General features: G+C 37.6%; 1 protein-coding gene across 1 annotated transcript; it reads left to right on the top strand.

Annotated features, from left to right (window-relative positions):
- Positions 1 to 509: 509 nt before the first annotated feature.
- LOC137083666 (glutathione S-transferase kappa 1-like) lies at positions 510 to 14,803 on the top strand. Its single transcript, XM_067449608.1, has 8 exons — positions 510 to 604; positions 6,402 to 6,473; positions 6,563 to 6,644; positions 6,947 to 7,063; positions 11,003 to 11,148; positions 12,157 to 12,273; positions 12,373 to 12,466; positions 14,696 to 14,803. Exons 2-8 carry the CDS (start codon positions 6,402 to 6,404, stop codon positions 14,743 to 14,745), a joined length of 678 nt encoding a protein of 225 aa, XP_067305709.1. The 5' UTR covers positions 510 to 604; the 3' UTR covers positions 14,746 to 14,803.
- The last annotated feature ends 4,307 nt before the right edge of the window (positions 14,804 to 19,110 follow it).

The following is a 19,110-nucleotide window of genomic DNA, read 5'->3' on the forward strand; positions in this document are numbered from 1 at the left end:
AACCCAGCAAGAATAACCCACAATAGCGAATCCATTAATGGTAAAAAAAATTGACTACGTTTTGGGTTTTCTCAACAGCCCAACCTGCTGGGTTAAAATGCCACTGGGTTAATTTAACCCAGCATGTGTTCTGTCCAATATTTACCCAGCTCTGGGTTGCCAATTGGGTTGTTTTTAACCCAGCCATTTTTAGAGTGTAGGTGTCAGGATCCCAAAATTTACCCTTTCTTCCTGCGGAAGCTTCACTTCTTATTGACCGTATCCACTTTTTTCTCCTTAAACGCTCGTTTTTTGGTCAACAGCTTATTAAAACTTAGTTCTGTGTTTTTTAGCTTGTTTGCTGCACACCTTGTCACATATCAGCTTTTAGACATTGTTTTTTGTTTTAAGTCCAAAATGACAAGGATGCAATACAAAGTCAATGGAGAGCGTTGGATTGTTCCTTCAACACCCCCCACCCAATATTATATATAGCCCCTAGTCCATATTATCCAACACTGACGGTTCTCACTCCAGTCTAGTAGGTGGCAGAAATCCATTAGGTCTGACAACCGCCGTTAAACAGAATCAGAAGGAGAAACAGAAGAAGAGGACGAAACTAAGGGTAAGTTGAGGAGATGCATGTTAGAATATTCCTGTTTTCAACTGTGAACGCTGTAACCAAATGCAGGTAAACATTCGCATCACATCAGCCACTCTCGCTCTTTTATGAACAGCAGATTTAAGGACATATTCAAGAACACCAATTTCATTTCAAGCACCATTCTTATATGTGTGATACCACATATTTGCAAAGATAAATAAATAAAACAGTTTCATAAACAATAAAGCTGCATTTTAAAAAAAATATTTTGCTGCCGCAGATTTCAGCAATTTATTAACACCTAAGTTATTTCTCTTTGCAGTACGTGTTTATGTATATGTAATAGATATTTCTTTGAATCTATGTGTCTAATCTTTACTTTATTGCGTTTCATGGTTTTATTCAATTTAAAACAGCACATTAGCATTAAGCCTACTCTATTTCTGCCATACAAATATGACAGAAATACATGCAGCATGCTAGCATGTGATTCAGATTTTAGCCAAGGGGACAGGTCGAAATGTTCCAACCAGGAATTTGCATCAGCTTTAGATGCACACCAACACAGTACATTGGTCATATCAAAAGTCATGCCAATCAAGAATCGAGTGCACTGAGTGTAAATATGCATTGCTTAAAATTATTGTATATAACTGCCAAAGCAAGATAAATACATTTTAGAGAATGTTGTTCACTTGTTTGGGAATGTTTAAATGAAAAAGATACTTTGCAGGGTTCCCACTCTTTTTCAGCAATCATTTTCCAGGACTTTTCCCAGAACATTTTAAATTTTACTAAAGCAAGAATAAAAGACAAGGACCACACCCTAAAGTAATATATTGCTCTCCAAGTCTTTAAAAGGCATACAGTTTTCCATAAAATCAGTTTTTAATACGAGCTCTTAATCATACATTATGCCTTAGGAAGCTTGTTTCTTCCACAGAATAACATTTTTTAAAGGTAATTGAGACTTTTTATCTCGCCATTCTGAATTTTGCGATTTTCTCACAAAAAGTTTTTTTTTTCCTCCGAATTGGACTTTATAACTCGCAATTACGAGTTTAATCTCACATTTATGAAAAGTAAGAGTTGCAAGATATAAACTTATAAAGATATAAAGAATTCAGAATTTTGACTTTATAGCTCACAATTATGTAAACTTGTGACATTTTTTTAAAAATTGTAAGATAAAAAGTTTATGCAAACCAACGATGATTGTTTTGGGCCAGTAATAAACTCTTTTGTTTTTATATTTTTTTTAAACTTATTTTCCAGGATGAAAACAAATATATATATATATATATCATTTTTTGTTGTTGTTGTTTTTACTTTTCAACAAGGGGATAGTCACAAAGCAGATAAATCCACATATACATGTTTAACAGTTGCACACTTTTCTCTACATCGGTTATTCCCACAGAGATGATACTTCTCTAAAAGTCTTGATGGGATCCTGAAATTGTAGTTGTCTTTAAACAGATAATACAGGAATTCTGCATTACAAAATGAATTTTTTTTTGTAAGGAAAAAAAAAGGCCCTGTTAATGTTTAACATCACTTTGTCTCCTGCTCCCATCCCCTGCCTCTGTCTGGGCTGATAGAACTGACTTTTTGTTGGCTATTTTGAATATTAAAAAAACACTGATGGAAAGAGAGGTAGAGGTTCATGACTGAATAATTTTTTTTCTGGTGACTGTGGCTGGGTCAGGCATAAAACATAAATAGCTAACACTTTTTCCATGCTCTTTCCTTTTAAAATAAAAATAAAATATCCTTAACTCCAAACTGAATGTCAGAATGGGAAAGAAATTGGTGATTTAAGCAATTTTGAGCATGGCATGGTTGTTGGTGCCAGACGGGCCGGTCTGAGTATTTCACAATCTGCTCAGTTATAATGGGATTTTCACACACAAACATTTCTAAGGTTTACAAAGAATGGTGTGAAAAGGGAAAAACATTCAGTATATGTCAGTCCCGTGGGCGAAAAGGCCCTTTTTGATGCTAGGGATCAGAGGAGAATGAGCCGACTGATTCAAGCTGATAGAAGAGCAACTTTGACTGAAATAACCACTCGTTACAACCGAGGTATGCAGCAAAGCATTTGTGAAGCCACAACACGCACAACCTTGAGGCGGATGGTCTACAACAGCAGAAGACTCCATCGGGTATCACTCATCTCCACTACAAATAAGAAAAAGAGGCTACAATTTGCACAAGCTCACCAAAATTGGACAGTTGAAGACTGAAAAAATGTTGCCTGGTCTGATGAGTCTCGATTTCTGTTGAGACATTCAGATGGTCATAATTTTGCCAAAAATTACTCTTACCAAAAGTAAACTTAAAAGAGAATTTATTAAAAAATACTTTCAAAGTAGCATGAATAAGAGTTTTCACCTCTGATCTATATACGGAACATCTTTAGATACATCTATAAAGTGAAGAAACATGTTTAGTTCCCCAAATAACTTTTACGATAAACAGTTCATAACAGAACCATTTTCCTTAATGTGAAAAACATTTAAAAAACGTGCAATGTCACTTATTGTGCAGTAGGCTAGATGGAGCTGTTTACCTCCAGTCTTTGTGCTAAGCTAGGCTAGTGGTGGGTGCATCAGACAGAGTTATGGCATGCATGGAGATGAGAATGGTATGTACGGACTTGTCTAATTCTGGGGGATATGGTGAATAAGGAGATGATAATGGTACTTGTGTAATTCTGGGGAATAAGGTGAATAAGGAGATGAGAATGGTATGTATGGCCTTGTCTTATTCTGGGGGATATGGGAACAAGTCCCAAAAAGTCGGCGAGTTCCTTTAAGTCTTTTCACTCCACATACAATCTGAATTTTACTGATTTTTCTCTGCTTACCATGGAATTAGGTAGGATTGGTGGGTTCTGGAGAAAACGGCTTAAAGAATGGAATTAAGAGAGGTGTCAAGGAGGGGTTTCAATGGGTGGTTTATGGGCATATAAAAACTCTGAAGAGTGAGATACTGGGGTTGGGAATGGATCCACCTCTGGTGCCAGCAGCCTGAATTTTTGGAAAGCAAAAAAGAGACAGTCAACTATTGATTTTTGGACCCAGAAACATGTTGTACGGTTATGATGAATTGATCACAGGCTAGAAAATACAAAGTAGTCCTGGGTATCTAAATACGGTGTCTCAGGAGAGGCATTAGTGCTGGAGAATGTGAACAGCCTTTGTTAATGCAATGCTTTGCTGTCACAGTGCACTATGATGCTGTTAGTGGACCATTTTGTCCTCCTCATGACTGCTGCTACGACTAGAAGATGCAACTCAAACAGCACTGAGGATGTTAGTGACTGCAATGAGTCTGACAGCTGGCTGTAAAATCCCCAAAACCGATGGAAGGAGCAGTGCCGGTAAACAGTTGAAGGCCCACAGGGAGAGAACCCAGATTATTATAGAAAAAGACAGGCCGTGATGGTAAATGGACTGCATTTATATAGCACTTTTAACATACACATGGCCATCCAAAGTGCTTTACATGTTGCCTCACATTCACCCATTCACTCTCTCATTCATACACCGATGGCGATATCAGCCATGCATGGTGCCATCCAGCTCATCGGGAGCAGCTGAGGTTAGGTGTCTTGTTCATGAAGGGGGAACTGGGTATCCAACCACCAACCTTCTGGTTTGTAGACAATCTACATGAACCACTGAGCCACTGCCACCCAAGTTCTATAAACTGAGAGATAAGAGGGAGAGATGTGAGATGAAAAGGTGGCCTTGTGGGATGATGCGCAATCCGATGTTTAAGTGGCTCATGTTTAGAATAGTTTGGACTTTCTAGGAGGGTGGATGTGACCAGAATTATCCTTACGATTTTTTTCCTTGGGCAGTGAGGCCTGGAAGATAACTGTATCCAAGTTAATACCCAAAAATGTAATGGATGTGGCTGGGCCCATGATTTTGTCTTGGGCGATTGGAATCCCGAGCTCAGTGAAGACCTTTTGGACTGTGAGAAGATGCGCAGCTGGGATGGAGTGGGGTGGTGAGATGATTAGGAAATCTAGCAAGTGGATTATGTAGGGAACTGAGTAGATCCTGGAAAGTATCTATGGCTTCTGATAGTATGTCAAAAATCTGAATGCAGAAGTGATTGAATTTTGCAAGCCAAGCACAGCGACCCTTGTCTTTAATCAAGGTGATAGCTTGGTCAATGTTGTGGTAATGGCGAGAAAATTCCTCAAGCGGAAACACTTGAAAGGGAGAGTGAAGTGTTAAAAGGACCGATCATAAAGCCTGATTCGATTTCTTTATTAATTTGAATATCAACTGTGTCAGGCTCAGCGAGAACGGACTGAGATTGTCACATATGATACTTTGCATAGGGAGGTTTGAAACCGTGCTTGAGACCAGACAGTAAATAGTCAGTAAAGAAAGTATCAGTAGACAATTCAGTAGACAAATGAGAAATATTCATTGGAGATTTTTAAAATCTTTATTTTCAGATCTTTTTACAGGGCAAATTGTACGGGCATGAGCGCCGCCACAATACCTGTGAATGTGCAGGTAATGACAACATCACCGCAAGCATCATCCTGAGTTAAAGTTTTTGCAAACTTGATTATTGGACGAGAAGGTGTTTTTTCTTCTTTAGGAATCGATGGCTGAATCGTTGAAATTGATGTTTACTATACATGGCACATACCTAGTAGATTTTGCTTGTGGTGAACCTGGGCAGGGGAGAATTAAAGGGTTAAGCAAGGGACAACCTGTGATGGAGTAAGAAACAGATCTGCAGACTGCAAAGGAGATGTTACAGCAGCCTAGGAACACCCTGTTGTGTAATTCTGTGTCTAAAGCACTCCAGTAGGGCACTGGTTCCACTGGGCTATGCAGATGGCTCAATTGGCTGAGAACAGCTTATAATAAGTATAAAGGTGAGTCCCTCCATACAATAACGCAAGCTCTGCAATTATCTTCCTGTGGGGAAGTGCAGTGCAAATTTTTCTATTAAACGTATTCAAATGTAACGGCTGAAAACATTAGAACATTCAGAAAAGGAAAGAATGTGTGATTAATTATTTGATCCTGGATTTTTGAGGCTGACTGCAAAATCATGGCAGGTGATTTGGCGATTTGAGACGGAGGGAGAGAGTAAAGATAGAACAGAAGAAAAATCGATGTCTGAAGCAAGGATCTGTGCTCTGATGTTGCTGGCAACAGGGGGTGGTTGCATGGCTGTAGCGTTTTCCTGTAGCTCAACTAGTAGAGCGTGGCGTTAGCAACGCCAATGTCATGGGTTCGATTCCCAGGGAAAGCAAGAATTGACAAAAAACTGTGAAATGTGTACCTTAAAAATGCAATGTAAGTCGCTTTGGATAAAAGCGTCTGCCAAATGCATAAATGTAAATGTAAATGTTCGGCAGGATGGGCATCGGCACTGCGAAAAAACAAAGTGAAAGGAGAACGATTTTGAGGAAAGGTGTTCGGAGGAGAAAAAAAGCATAACTTAAAGTTTTTTTAGCATTTTTTTTGTTGCTCTGGCAAAAAGATGCACAAACTATGTTTATTCTGAGTTACAGAAGCACCGTTTCCACAGCAGGAACTTTCCCCAGGAACTAGGAACTTTGGGGTGGTTCTCGGTGTGTATTGACCATAGGAACTAGGGTCTAAATGAAGTTCCGGGTACATATTCAGCTTCTCCAATCAAATGTTCTATAGAATCTGAAGCATCCCACCTCATACATGGAAAAAAGGAATACAGGAATACAGGAAAAATGAAACTGGCTAACATTAATAGGTTAGCATGTTTGCCAATGTTATAATGTGCTTGTTCATTACAGATGCTCAGTTCCAGAAAAATGGTCAAGTTATACTATGATGTTGCCTCTCCTTACTCCTGGCTGGCATTTGAGGTGTGTAATCTTTTTCACCATTAACATGGATAATTTAAATTCAATCTACTCAAGATATTTTAATGTGGTTTTTGATTTTGTGTTTTAAGGTGCTGTTTCGCTATAGAAATGTTTGGAACATCGACCTCAAATTGAAGCCAGTCTATTTAGGCGGAGTCATACGCGGCTCAGGTAATGGGGAAATGTCATAATCACTACAAAACTACAAAATGTGCATGCGTATGTCACATTAATGATCATAGGTTTTTAGATATTCCAGATGGTAAATGTATTTTATATATCTCTTTTATAATGAATCACTCTATAATGAATCACTCTTTTATAATGAATCACTCTATTTAAAAAAAAAAAGACTCACGAAGCTACTGGGAGAAATAATCTAAAATTGGAAGTAGAATTTGTAGCGTACATTTGTCAACTGTATTGTGTTTTTTTTATAGATTTTTTTTATATCAAGTTTGTTCTTTTCTTAGGTAACCGGCCCCCTGGAGTGATCCCTAATAAGCTTCTGTACATGATCTCAGATCTGACGCTGCTGTCTCAGTACTTTGAGGTCCCTATGTTACAACCAAAACCTGATTATGAGATAGGTATCCAAACCACTCTTTCACTGCAATGGCACTAATGACACTAACGATTATGTGCCATGCAAGCCATACTTTTTGTATTTTTTTCATAAAGAAAAGGAATTTTTCACTGTTTCTAGGGATTTTATTGATTGATTGATTAATTGTTTAACAGGAAAAGATTTTTCCCTGACATTAGAGGCCCCTACAAAGGCGTGCACAGTGCTAGTGCTACTTAGACTCGGAAAACTCAGACAACTTCTGGCAAATTTAGATTATATTTGCAAGTAGTCTGGCAAAGAGCCCATTCAAGCCTATTTCTAATCCGTCGAAATTGTGGCACCAATCAAAAACGTTCAGGCGGGCTTTACATGAAAACAGCAGCAAAACAGCAGAATACTTGCAGTGCCTGACAGTATTCCAGCTCTGTGTTTGACTAATGCCTAGCACCATTCAAAACCTTTAAGCGGCCGTCATGAAGCTCAAATATTCCATTCAACAGCTGCTAAATTTTAACAACCACACCATTCCAGCATGCATTGCGGTCATTAAGGAATATGGACTGGACTTCTGCGCAGACTGTATTACATCCATAGAGGCTCTCGTCTTGTCGAACACTCTGCTTCAGCCATACCATCCATCTGGACCACTGTCGTACATCTACTGCGTCATCACAACTGTGTTGCTCTCTGTTTTGGTTACAGGGGAAACACCACGAGATCTCACCAATCTAAGCTGGAGTGCATGTAAAACACTGCGAGATCATTTAGCACAGAGCATGACAGAAAACGTTAAGTGGATTTTAGTTTATTATGGCCAATAATGAGATTCCCCACCCCATCAACGCTCAAAATATAACTTTTTAATGCAAAGTCCCTCACAAATAAATCATCTTTCATCCAAAACCAAATCATGGATATGTTTTTAGACCTTATGTGCTTAAAGGAAACATGGCATCAGCCTGCAGTCTACTCAACAGAAAATGATTCCTGTCCTTCTGGTTACAGAGAGAAAGCACGCTACGTGGTGGTGGCTTAGCTGTAATTCATAGACAAACATTGGAGCTGTCTTTTCTCCCTTTGCCCGCAGTGTCATCATTTGAATACCTTGCTTTTAAATGTAAAACCTCTTTATCTTTGACAATACTCCTTATTTATCGGCCCCCCAAAACAAATTCTGTTTTTATCACTGAGATGCATGAGTTTCTTTCAAAACTCTGCTCTACTTCTGCCAACATTTTAATATTTAGTATTTTAATTTTTAATATTAATATTAACCTGGCAGATGAGTTTCTTCAATTATTGGACTTCCTCATTCTCCAACAGCATGTGGATGTCCCCACTCATTCTAGGGGGCACACTCTGGACGTGGTCATTTCCAACTCTCCTCATATTAGAAACCCCTTGGTGTATGATCTGGATGTGTCTGACCACCAGGCCATATCAATGGAGCTGCCACACCCCTCTTCCCATACCAAGTATACCCTTCAAATTTGTTTCAGGAACCTGAAAAAGATTATCCAAGATACTCTAACTATAGACCTCCAGCAATTCTCCTCTACTGATCTCTCCTCAGTCACGGAGTCAGTTGACTTCTACAACCAATCTCTGAGCAACATTCTAGATCTACACGCCCCTGTTAAAACTAGAATGGTCACCTTCTCACACTCAGCCCTCTGGTACACCAGCGAACTCCGGAGGATGAAGACGTTTGGGCGTGTACTTGAGTGGTGTCTCAAGCTCTCAGGACTCAGTGTTCATAGGCAATCACAGTTCTACTCTTGCATCATCAACAATAACCTTGGAAACTCCTAGAAGCTTTTCTTCACTATTAATCACATCCTCAAACCGCAAACTCATTCTTTTTCAGAAGCCAAACAAGAGAAGTGCTTGGCCCCACCCTGTTCATCCTCTACATGCTCCCCCTTGGCCGTCTCATCAGCCGGCATGGGATTTCTTTTCACTGCTATGCTGATGACACTCAACTTTACCTTAGGACAAGTTCATCTCCCTCTGCTTGACCTCACACCAACCACTTTGATAACTTGCCTGGATGAGATAAAGGCGTGGATGAAGCAAGACTTATTGAGAAAGACTGAAGACTTTCTGCAGGTAAACAGCTCTAAGACTGAAGCAATCCTAGTCAGCAGTGCACTTCAGGTCCGGAATTCTGTTATCACCAGCATTGCTTTCTCTGATCAGGACATTCCACTTTCTACATCAGTCACCAACCTGGGGGTCAGAATGGAATCGCAACTCACTTTTGAAGCTCACATCAAACATCTTTGTAAGATCTGCTTCTTCCACCTCAGAAACATTGCCAAACTTCATCCCATACTAACACTGGCAGATGTGGAGAAGCTTGTCCACGTCTTTGTCTCCTCCAGGCAGGACTACTGCAATGTGCTCCTTATCGGCATTCCTGGCAAAAATCTCCAGAAGCTACAGTATATTCAGAACAGCGCTGCTAGCATCCTCATGAGGGTGCGCAAATACGAACATATCACCCCCATTCTCAAATCACATCCCTGGCTTCATGTCTCGCTCAGGATCAAGTATAAGATCTCCCTCCTAACCCACCAGTGCATCCAACCATCTCAGCCACCAGTGTACCCATCCATCTCAAGGAACTCAACACACAAACATCCACACGTAACCTCCACTCTGTTTCGACTTGTCTTCTCAGGACTCACAGGACCAAAGTCCGTACTAAGGGATATCAGGCCTTCTGCTCAGCAGCCTCTAGTCTGTGGAATGCTCTCCCTGACCACTTGCGGACCCCACAGACTGTAGATGCTTTTAAACGTGGTCTTAAAACCCACTTTTTAGCAGAGCTTTTAATTGATTTGTTACTTTTCAGTTTTTTAAAATCAGCAATTTTTCAGTTTATATATATATATATATATATATATATATATATATATATATATATATATATATATATATATAAACTGAAAAATTGCTGATTTTAAAAAACTGAAAAGTAACAAATCAATTAAAAGCTCTGCTAAAAGATTTTTATTTATTTATTTGGTTTTTGTTGTTGATTGTTTTAATATTTAGCACTTTGAGATTTTGTTTAATATAAAATGTTACAAATAAAATGTATTATTATTATTATTATTATTATTATTATTATTATGTGCTAACACCACACAGCAGCTCTGTATCTGGCCTTTCTGTGCTTATTTCCTTAGACTAGATCTGGTAGTCATGTAAAAATTGTAAATAAATAAGAAGCATAATTATGCTCAAGTCTGAAAATGTTCTAAGACATCTGAAATTACTGAATTTTAATAAAGTTTGTGAGACAACTTTGCAAAGACTCAGCAGTATAATTTATTTATTTATTTATTTATTTATTTATTTATTTATTTATTTATTTAAAAATTGCAAATCGCATTCTAATCAAAATAAAAATGCCTTACAACGGGAGCAAATGCAATCAGAGCTTCTGTTCGACTGTCAATCCTAGATGTTTCCGTTTCAGTCGGTCTGAGATGGTATTAGGTATTCCAAATTTGGCAAAAATGTTGATGGAGTGGCGGTGATCATCATATTTCTTTTACAACAATGGCAAAAGTCATCAGAAGCCATCTTCCTCGAAATCACAAACAGAGAATTGCTGTCAGAGTCTCAGACGTTTCTATGTCGCTCTGCATACGTCATCGTCATTGCTCTGATGGGTTTTAGGTCTATCCAATTGCACCAAGAGGCATTTAAGCGACGTCCGAAATTATTTGTCTATGAAGCTTTGCCAGACCATAACTCAGTTACTACTGAGAATGGCCTGATTTAACCAGGCTAAGTGCTAATGCTACATTTTGTTCAAATGTAAACTTGTGCTAAATTTTGGAACTTAACTCATCCAATGAGATGTTTTTACTCTCTAAAACAGGATATTTTTGTTTTTCAAATTGAATCACATAATTTTTATTTTCCTTTTTTTCTCTTGCCATATTAGACTCTTTGATTCCGATGCGTTTTGTGACAGTTGTAGCAGAGAAGGACAAAAAGGGAGATATGCTGGTGGAGAGGGTGTCTAGAGAGCTCTGGAAAAGAATCTGGGGCACTCATCAGCACATTACCCTTCCTGACTCACTCACTGAGGTATCATATAACTACGATTAGAATTTAACTCAAAGTAAATAAAAAAAATTACTGGTACATGGCGATCTTTAACCCTTTAACTGTCACCCCCGTTTTTGAGAATAGTCATGAAAATGCACTATCCAAACTTAAAAGGCTGTAATTCAAGAATGTTTTGGAATATAGACTTAAGTTTGGTCTTGATTTAAAGAAGACAATCAGCAGATTATTGCTGAAGTGAAAGCATTTCAAAATATGAAAGAATGAAAAAGTTATGGAAGTTTAAATTTACTGAAAATGAAAAATACAGTACTAAATATTTTTTATTTTATATAAAATATATATTTTACAAAAAATGTTTTACTCTAAAATTACTATAAAATCAAAGGCATATGTCTAACCAAGTTGTGTTCCAAATTTGAAGTTGATATCACAAAAATTGAAGTCCCCATGAGATTTTGTTTTGGCGCTATACCAAAAATAGCCACCGGGTGTCATTCAATTTCCATTGATTGTTTTTTTTAATGCATTTTCCTGTAAATTTCTGTCCAAATATCACTTCCATCACAAAACAGTCACCACATATGGAACCTTGAGACTCAGACCTTTCCAATGATATGTGTTTTGTCAAGATTAGAAAAGATTTTGATTATAAAGTAGTTAAAATACATTTCGTAATATGAAACATGACACTGCCCACTAGAGGAGGAACCCGCTAGAAGAAATTAGAGTACCGTTTCCATGGTAACGCAACGTCTGATTTCAAAACGGTTTTCACAGGATGAATTTTGAGTTCGTAAGCTTTCGAATGATACCTAATTTATGATAATTACTAAAATATATGATACGAAAAAAAGGCAATCAAAAAAAGAGCGCCAAGCGTCCCACCTGTGGGACGGTGACAGTTAAAGGGTTAAAGGAAATTTCACTATATATTTTAGCACTAAGACGAAGATCGTCATATCCATCGAAGACAAAAATTATCCTCTGGTAATTTATTGTTCTCCAATGTCTTTCTGTTTTGCACAGGCAGGATTAAGGGCAGGTCTCTCGGGCAATGAGGTGGAGGAAATTCTGACTCTTACCAAGTCTCAGCCAATCAAAGACAAGCTGAAGAGTGTCACACAGGAAGCCCTGGAGTATAAGGTCAGTGCTTTTACTTGCATCTCTGTACCATTTTTCTTTCACACTAAAATGTTTTGTGGTAAAAACATCCTTATACAAATTTTTCCCCCATTTTTGCAGTGCTTTGGTCTTCCATTCATTGTGTGTCATGTGAACGGGAAGGATAAGTGCTTCTTTGGTGCTGACCGATTTGAGCTAATGGCTTATTTCATCGGTAACTATAAGAAATGTAGATTTTAACTGATTAACCCATTAACTAACAACTTGTTGGACTAATGTCTTCTTTTTACACATTTTCACAAGTACACACTTACATAAAATTAAATAAAGATAATGCGTCTTTGGCGTGCACAATTAAAGTGAGGAGGTGGAGGGATGCTAAAATAAAAGTGGTCAATGAGAGCAGGTAAATCTGTTGTACATGTACACCTCTTATTGTTGATTAGCTTAATGTGCTCCACTTTTGTTTAATTAGGTTTGATTATCTGACGTGCTCCCCTTGTAAATTAGGTTTGATTATCTGACGTGCTCCATTGTTTAATTAGGTTTAATTATCTGAATGTTCTCCTCCCGAAATTAGTTAATAAAACTTCACTTAATAGCACATTTATGTTTTTTAGAAGCTACTGATAAAAAAATAAAATTATATATATATATATATATATATATATATATATATATATATATATATATATATATATATATATATATATATATATATATATATATATAACAAGCAGGTGAGCAAGCAGGTGAGCAGGATGATCCTGGCTGGTTCTGGATGGTCTCCAGGATGGTGCTGGAAGTTCAAGAGTCCATGGTGGCCCAGGTAGCTCAGGGCACCACAGAGGTGCCTGAAGCTCCGGGGACCAGGTCAGCGACGGATGTTCAGGGAGCCATGGCGGCTTGGGCAGTTCAGGAAGCCATAGAAGTTCAAGGGGCCACAGAGCCAGGTACCTGGGATCTTAGGCCCTATCCACACGGAGACGCCTTTAGCTGTTTACGTATACATTTTGTACCGTATCAGCGTTTCACCCATACGGATCCGGCGTTTTGGAAACATGAATCTGATGTTTTCTGAAACCGGGTCCCAGAGTGGATAAATCTGAAAACAACAAACGTACATTTTCGCATGTACAGCCAATCCGTATATTTCATGATGTCATCACACTACTTCTTCTCCGTTTTTAGTGTATTTCTGTGGCAGAATTACAGCGCCACACACTGCCCTGGCATGTATACTACATAGTTTTGAGTCGTTTTCATTGCTCTCGTGTATGCAGATATTTCCTGAAATGAGAAAAAAAAAATCAGACTGGGAAACTCTGGCTTTCGTGTTGACGGGGCCTTAGACACTGCTAGATGTGGACAGGAGCAGGCATGACGGTGGACATCTTGGCTGAAGATACTGAAACTAGGGATTGAAGAGCGAAAGAAAAAATGAATTGCCCTTACGGAGGTGAACGGGAGGCCTGGAGGGAATGGAACCCTTGGAGAGGCAGGTCAAGGGTGCTGAGGTTTTACCAAAGGACTGAATTATATTACTATTAGTCCTCATTAACAGCGTCAACTACCAAAGAAGAACCATCAAACCAGAGGACATAGTTAATAAAAGTCAATCTGGGATACATCGCATTTCTCAAGAGGAAGAAGGTGACAATTCATCACCCATACCCTCCCAAAAACATGCATTGAGCATTTGATTGCTCCAGCTCACCAGGTGGGACAACTCAATAAACTCCTCCACATGTCTCCAAATGTCATCCATCTTGTTGGATATCTAGCAGTCATCTCCAAGTCCATTTAAGGTTGAATCATCTGTCTCTATGGGTTACACAGGAACAGGCTGAAGACTCAATCACAATAACAAACTTCAATCTAACTTCACAGGACCATGAAGGCACCAGGCACCACAACCTTACATAACAGTGACTACAAAGAATGGCTGTGAGGGTGCAACTTAAGTAGTGAACAGAAACATGATTAACTAGACACAGCTGGGACAAATTAACTAACAAAGCTAACTATGGGAACAAAGGAATGGTGAGAAACTGAACAAATCAAACACAAGCAAAAAAGACTGAACGTGGCATCTACATGTAAATCTTGTTTTTTTCTCTCCTTTTTCCTTTCAAAATGATTTGTGAATTTTAACAGGTTATGTTAATCGGTTGCTAATTCTAATAAAATGTGCATTAATGGAATATATATATATATATATATATATATATATATATATATATATATATATATATATATATATATATATATATATATATATATATAATATTTTTATTTTCTTTATGTTTATTGTCCTTTGCCATGTTTAAACCATTAATTCCTAATTGAACCATTGAATATTAAAATCTTAGGTGATATACTGATCATTGTCTTGATACTGATTGTCTCTCTCTCTCTCTCTCTCTCTCTCTCTCTCTCTCAGGGGAGAAATGGATGGGACCTCATCCTACTAATCTCACAACCACAACGTGAACACTGCTCCTCCATTCTCTGTATATTTCAAAAACGTTTAAATAAATAATAAATAATTTTGAGTGTGTTAGTTATTTATGCAATAAAATTATCTGGCAGAGTGAAAATGTAAAGGCCTGTGTAATGTGCCACATAAAGATTACACTTGCAAAGTGAAAATTGACATTCTACTGTCACGGTCAGTGACCCAGGAACAGGCGGAAGACTCAGAAGATCACAATAAACATACTCTAGTCTTAACTTCACAGGAACATGCAGACAGGCAACGAAAACACAACCTTAGATAACAGTGACTAGACAAAGAAGACATACATACATTTTTTTCCAAATATAAGTAGGCTAATAGGTTAACCAGAATGTTTTCTTCCAGACTGTTACTCTTATACAATACTAATATATATTTCCTAGATAGCATAATATTAATTTGTGAAAATGTTTTGTTTTTTGTTTGAATATCAGATATTTAATAACAAGATTGGTGAAATACAGGAACTTGTCTACTAAAAAATACTCAATACATGTCCTTGTCATCACAAAATCTGACCAAAGAGAATTTAACGAGTTTGTTTGCCCATACAATCTTAAGATATTAGGTTCAGCTTATTTGGGTTGCTGTCCACTGATGAGGGGCTGGATGAAGCTGCTTCAGCTCAAGCTCTGATATACCCCCACAGTGACTAAATATAGGATATGATTCTTTAGAGCTAAGATAAAGTTGGAGTTTGGGGAGTTTGTGGGATGCTGGAACAGCTGAGACTGAGTGAACTTCACACAGTGTGTCGTCATCAAGGTTTTGCAGCCGCTTTTGAGCAACTCCAGCACCTGATAGGCGGCTAGTCTTGTATTGCTCTTGCGGTACTTTTATGACAAGTATCGTAAGGCAGCTGCAGTCAGTCAAATTCGGACAAATTTTCTAACCAGAATGCATTGCTTTTCTCAGGCGGCAGCCACGCCACATGAAGTCTATTGTCTTTCTTCCCAGGAATGATGTCATCTTGATGTCTCTGTACAATATATCCCTGCTAAAAAAACAAACAATAGAAACCATCACAAAATTTGTAATGGTTTTGATGGTTATATAGGAAACTCTATTGGTTTGAATGGAAACTGTAATGGTCCAATTGGGTCTCTATTTGTAATTTGCTTTCTTCTATTGGTGGTCTTCTATTGGTGGCATGTTTATGTCTATTTGTCTTTATTAGTTTCAATGGAAACTGTAATGGTCCAATTGGGTCTCTTGGTCATTTGATTTCTTTGAATTTAATCACACTGTGAATCCACACAAAAGGGAGAAACTTTAAAGTACTTTCATTAATCTATAATTAAAAATTTAAAGTACAATTGTACTTAAGAAAAATCAAAACAAGTTCAACAAGTACTCATGTATTTCTGAGTCTACTTGAGACTGATACAAATTCTACGTCACTTGTGTACACAATCTGTATCACAAATAATGTTATCTGTGCTGTCTCTCTCACTGTTCTCTGTACTGTTTGTCTCACTTTCTACCTCTGAGAACATTAAAAAAAACATTAATGGACTTAGACTGTGTTGCCATAGCCTAATCCAAACAATGTTTTTTTAACATGCATTTGCAAGTGTTATATACATTTGTATAATTTCAAACATTTGTAGTATCACAAATAAAGTTCTGTGTCTCTCTCACTCTCTCACTGTGCTGTTTGTCTCACATCCTGCCTCTGTGACATCATAAAAACAAGAAAAAACTGATTATGCTGATAATCAAGCAATCAGATAAATGTAACAATTAATACATTTACAAATAGACCTATACTATTATGTATTATTATTATTAAATTAATTTATACAAAATACTGCAAGCTTAACAATTAATGGACTTTATTTGAAAATAATCATCATTATAATGGACTTTAACTGAATTGCAATAGCCTAAATGTTTCTTTGAACACTAGATGACTGTTTAAAGGTAAAAAAAAATAATGAAATAATGATTTACAAAACATGACAAGGCATTTCATAAATGTTACTTTTTTGTATGTTTTGTAGATTCAGTTATACATTATTTACAAGTTATTAGATAATGATAAAGTAATAATTTACAAATCATAATTATACATTCATAAATGATTAATATGGTAACGATTTACAAATCTGTCATAAGTTAGGCCTATCTTTTAAAAAAAAAAAAAAAAACACATTTAATAAAATAATCAAACAGATCCTTAGTAAATGGTTAAGTTACTAGTTAATATATTATTAATCAACGGAATGTCAATATACCATAATCTCAATAAATTGTTAATCTTGAACAAATGATGATCAAACCATTAGTAAATGATGAGTAGCCCATATAATGTATTGTTGCATATCCCAATGCATCAGATCAAGACGCATTTAATTCTTTGCATTTGTAAAAGTAGACATGATTTTATAAATATAAATAGGCTACTTTTTATTGCAAAAACTGACCAAAAACAGTATAAAAGTATTAGCTCATGTTGTATTTAACGTTTTCTGAAGTCCTACAATATCTTTATGTGAAGAACGGAGTTGATCTTAATGTTTTAATCACTGAAATGATGATCCCTTTCTGAACGCATATTTATCCTATTTATCATTCAAATAATACTCCTGTCCTGACGGTCCTGACCATAGACTGTAAGGTCCTGACTCTTAAGCCTAGTTCAGACTGCACGATTTTCAAACTCGTCGGGTCACTGCTCTATTCACACTGCATGACTATCTGGGGTATCATTCAGTCACTGCTGTGTTCACACTGCACGATGGTTTGACGACAGAGGAGTTCACACTGCATGACTGAACAAGAGGAAGAATCGCCGACAACTCTCTCTCTCTCCTGTGCGCAAACTACGTTTCCCAACTACACGTGCGATGTGCCGAGTAAACAATGCGAGATCACACGTGCGTCAGACCCATAGACCGTAAAAAGGTCAGACCGGAGTTCTCGCGCGAGACTTTGAATTGTTATTTAAAATGATAAACTGCACAACGTTTGCTTCAAACTGTATGTGCGCTGATTTGTGGAGAAAAAGAAAAAAGATAATGGCGGAAGAAATTGCTGGAGAGACAGAGGGAGCCAGGATTGTGTTCTGCAAAGACAGTTTGAGGTAAATAAACAATTTTGTAATGTGCTGCTGCTGTGGCTGGATGTGCAAATGTTTGGGCTTTGTTTCTGTTTGATAGAATTGTAAATATATCTATTAAAATACTGATATTCTGCTCTATAACTCCTCCCTGAATGTCCTGCTGCCCTGTATCTCACTCTTTCATTGGCTGTCGGTCATCGCCGATGTAATTTTCAGTCAGAACGCTGTTCACACAGCAGGAGTTTGAATCGCCGACAGGTCAAGATATTTAGCATGCCAAATATCTCACCGGCGTCGGCGACTCGTCGGCGATTCTCTCTGAACGCGTCTTTGATTATTCACGTTGCGTGATTGTCACTCGCGTGCACGAGCACTGATTTGCCTGTGATCTCGGGCATTTGTCGGCGATTTCGCAAAACCTGTCGGCGACTCAAAATCGGGGCAAAAATCGGGCAGTGTGAACTAGGCTTTAGCAGGACGCAATTGGTCACATGACACACGAGAGCCAATGGCATTTTACAATCAAAGCTGACGTAATGACGCAATTGGTCACGAGACACACGACAGCCAATGCTGTCAAAGCTGATGTGACGTTTCTTCCGGAAATTCCGGGCGGCAAAATTTGAAATGTGTTAATCATTAATCATCGGCCGGTTGATGGACTCGACGGCGCTGCTGATCGGTTCTGTGGATTTACTTCACACAAACCAATCGTTTGGCCTCGGGACATTTGGAATATTTGTACTTTTTGAATAAATTGTTCCTGCATTCGTATCTGCCTGTTTTTTTATTTTAAACCACAAATGGGTAGGTTTAGGGAAGGGATTGGTTGTGACGAAATTGGAGTTAAATGCTTTCAGTATTTAGATGAATTACCTATTTACAAATTTCTATTGCAACAGGTGAGGAATAGCAGAATTTAATTTTCACATTTAACGTTACATTTGTTGTAGCAATCAATGGACGCATTTGCAACGGGTGAGAAATATCTACAAATGACGTGTAACGTTAAAACATTTACAAGTGATGAATAGTCTACACTTTAGATTAGGGGACGCAGAAAGCGTTGTAAATGCTTTTGTATACGTGTACAGATCATTTGTAACGGGTGATAAAGATTTGTAAATTATTTATTCATGCGTTTACAACATCATCTCTAACAGGTGATGAACACTTTGAGGTGTGTACTTTAATGTAAATGCTGACTGGTTAGGGTATACACTCTAAAAACTAATACTATGATTTACTCAATTTTTTTGGTGAAACATTTTTACAC

The sequence above is a fragment of the Pseudorasbora parva genome, chromosome 7 (assembly GCF_024679245.1).
Source record: "Pseudorasbora parva isolate DD20220531a chromosome 7, ASM2467924v1, whole genome shotgun sequence".
Taxonomy (NCBI): Eukaryota; Metazoa; Chordata; class Actinopteri; order Cypriniformes; family Gobionidae; genus Pseudorasbora; species Pseudorasbora parva.

Excerpts from the sequence above, each read along its gene's own strand:
- LOC137083666 (XM_067449608.1), top strand. The coding sequence starts at position 6,402 with ATGCTCAGTTCCAGAAAAATGGTCAAGTTATACTATGATGTTGCCTCT. Across the intron at positions 11,149-12,156 it reads TTCCTGACTCACTCACTGAG|GCAGGATTAAGGGCAGGTCT; the intron begins GTATCATATAAC and ends TGTTTTGCACAG. Across the intron at positions 12,274-12,372 it reads AGGAAGCCCTGGAGTATAAG|TGCTTTGGTCTTCCATTCAT; the intron begins GTCAGTGCTTTT and ends CCATTTTTGCAG.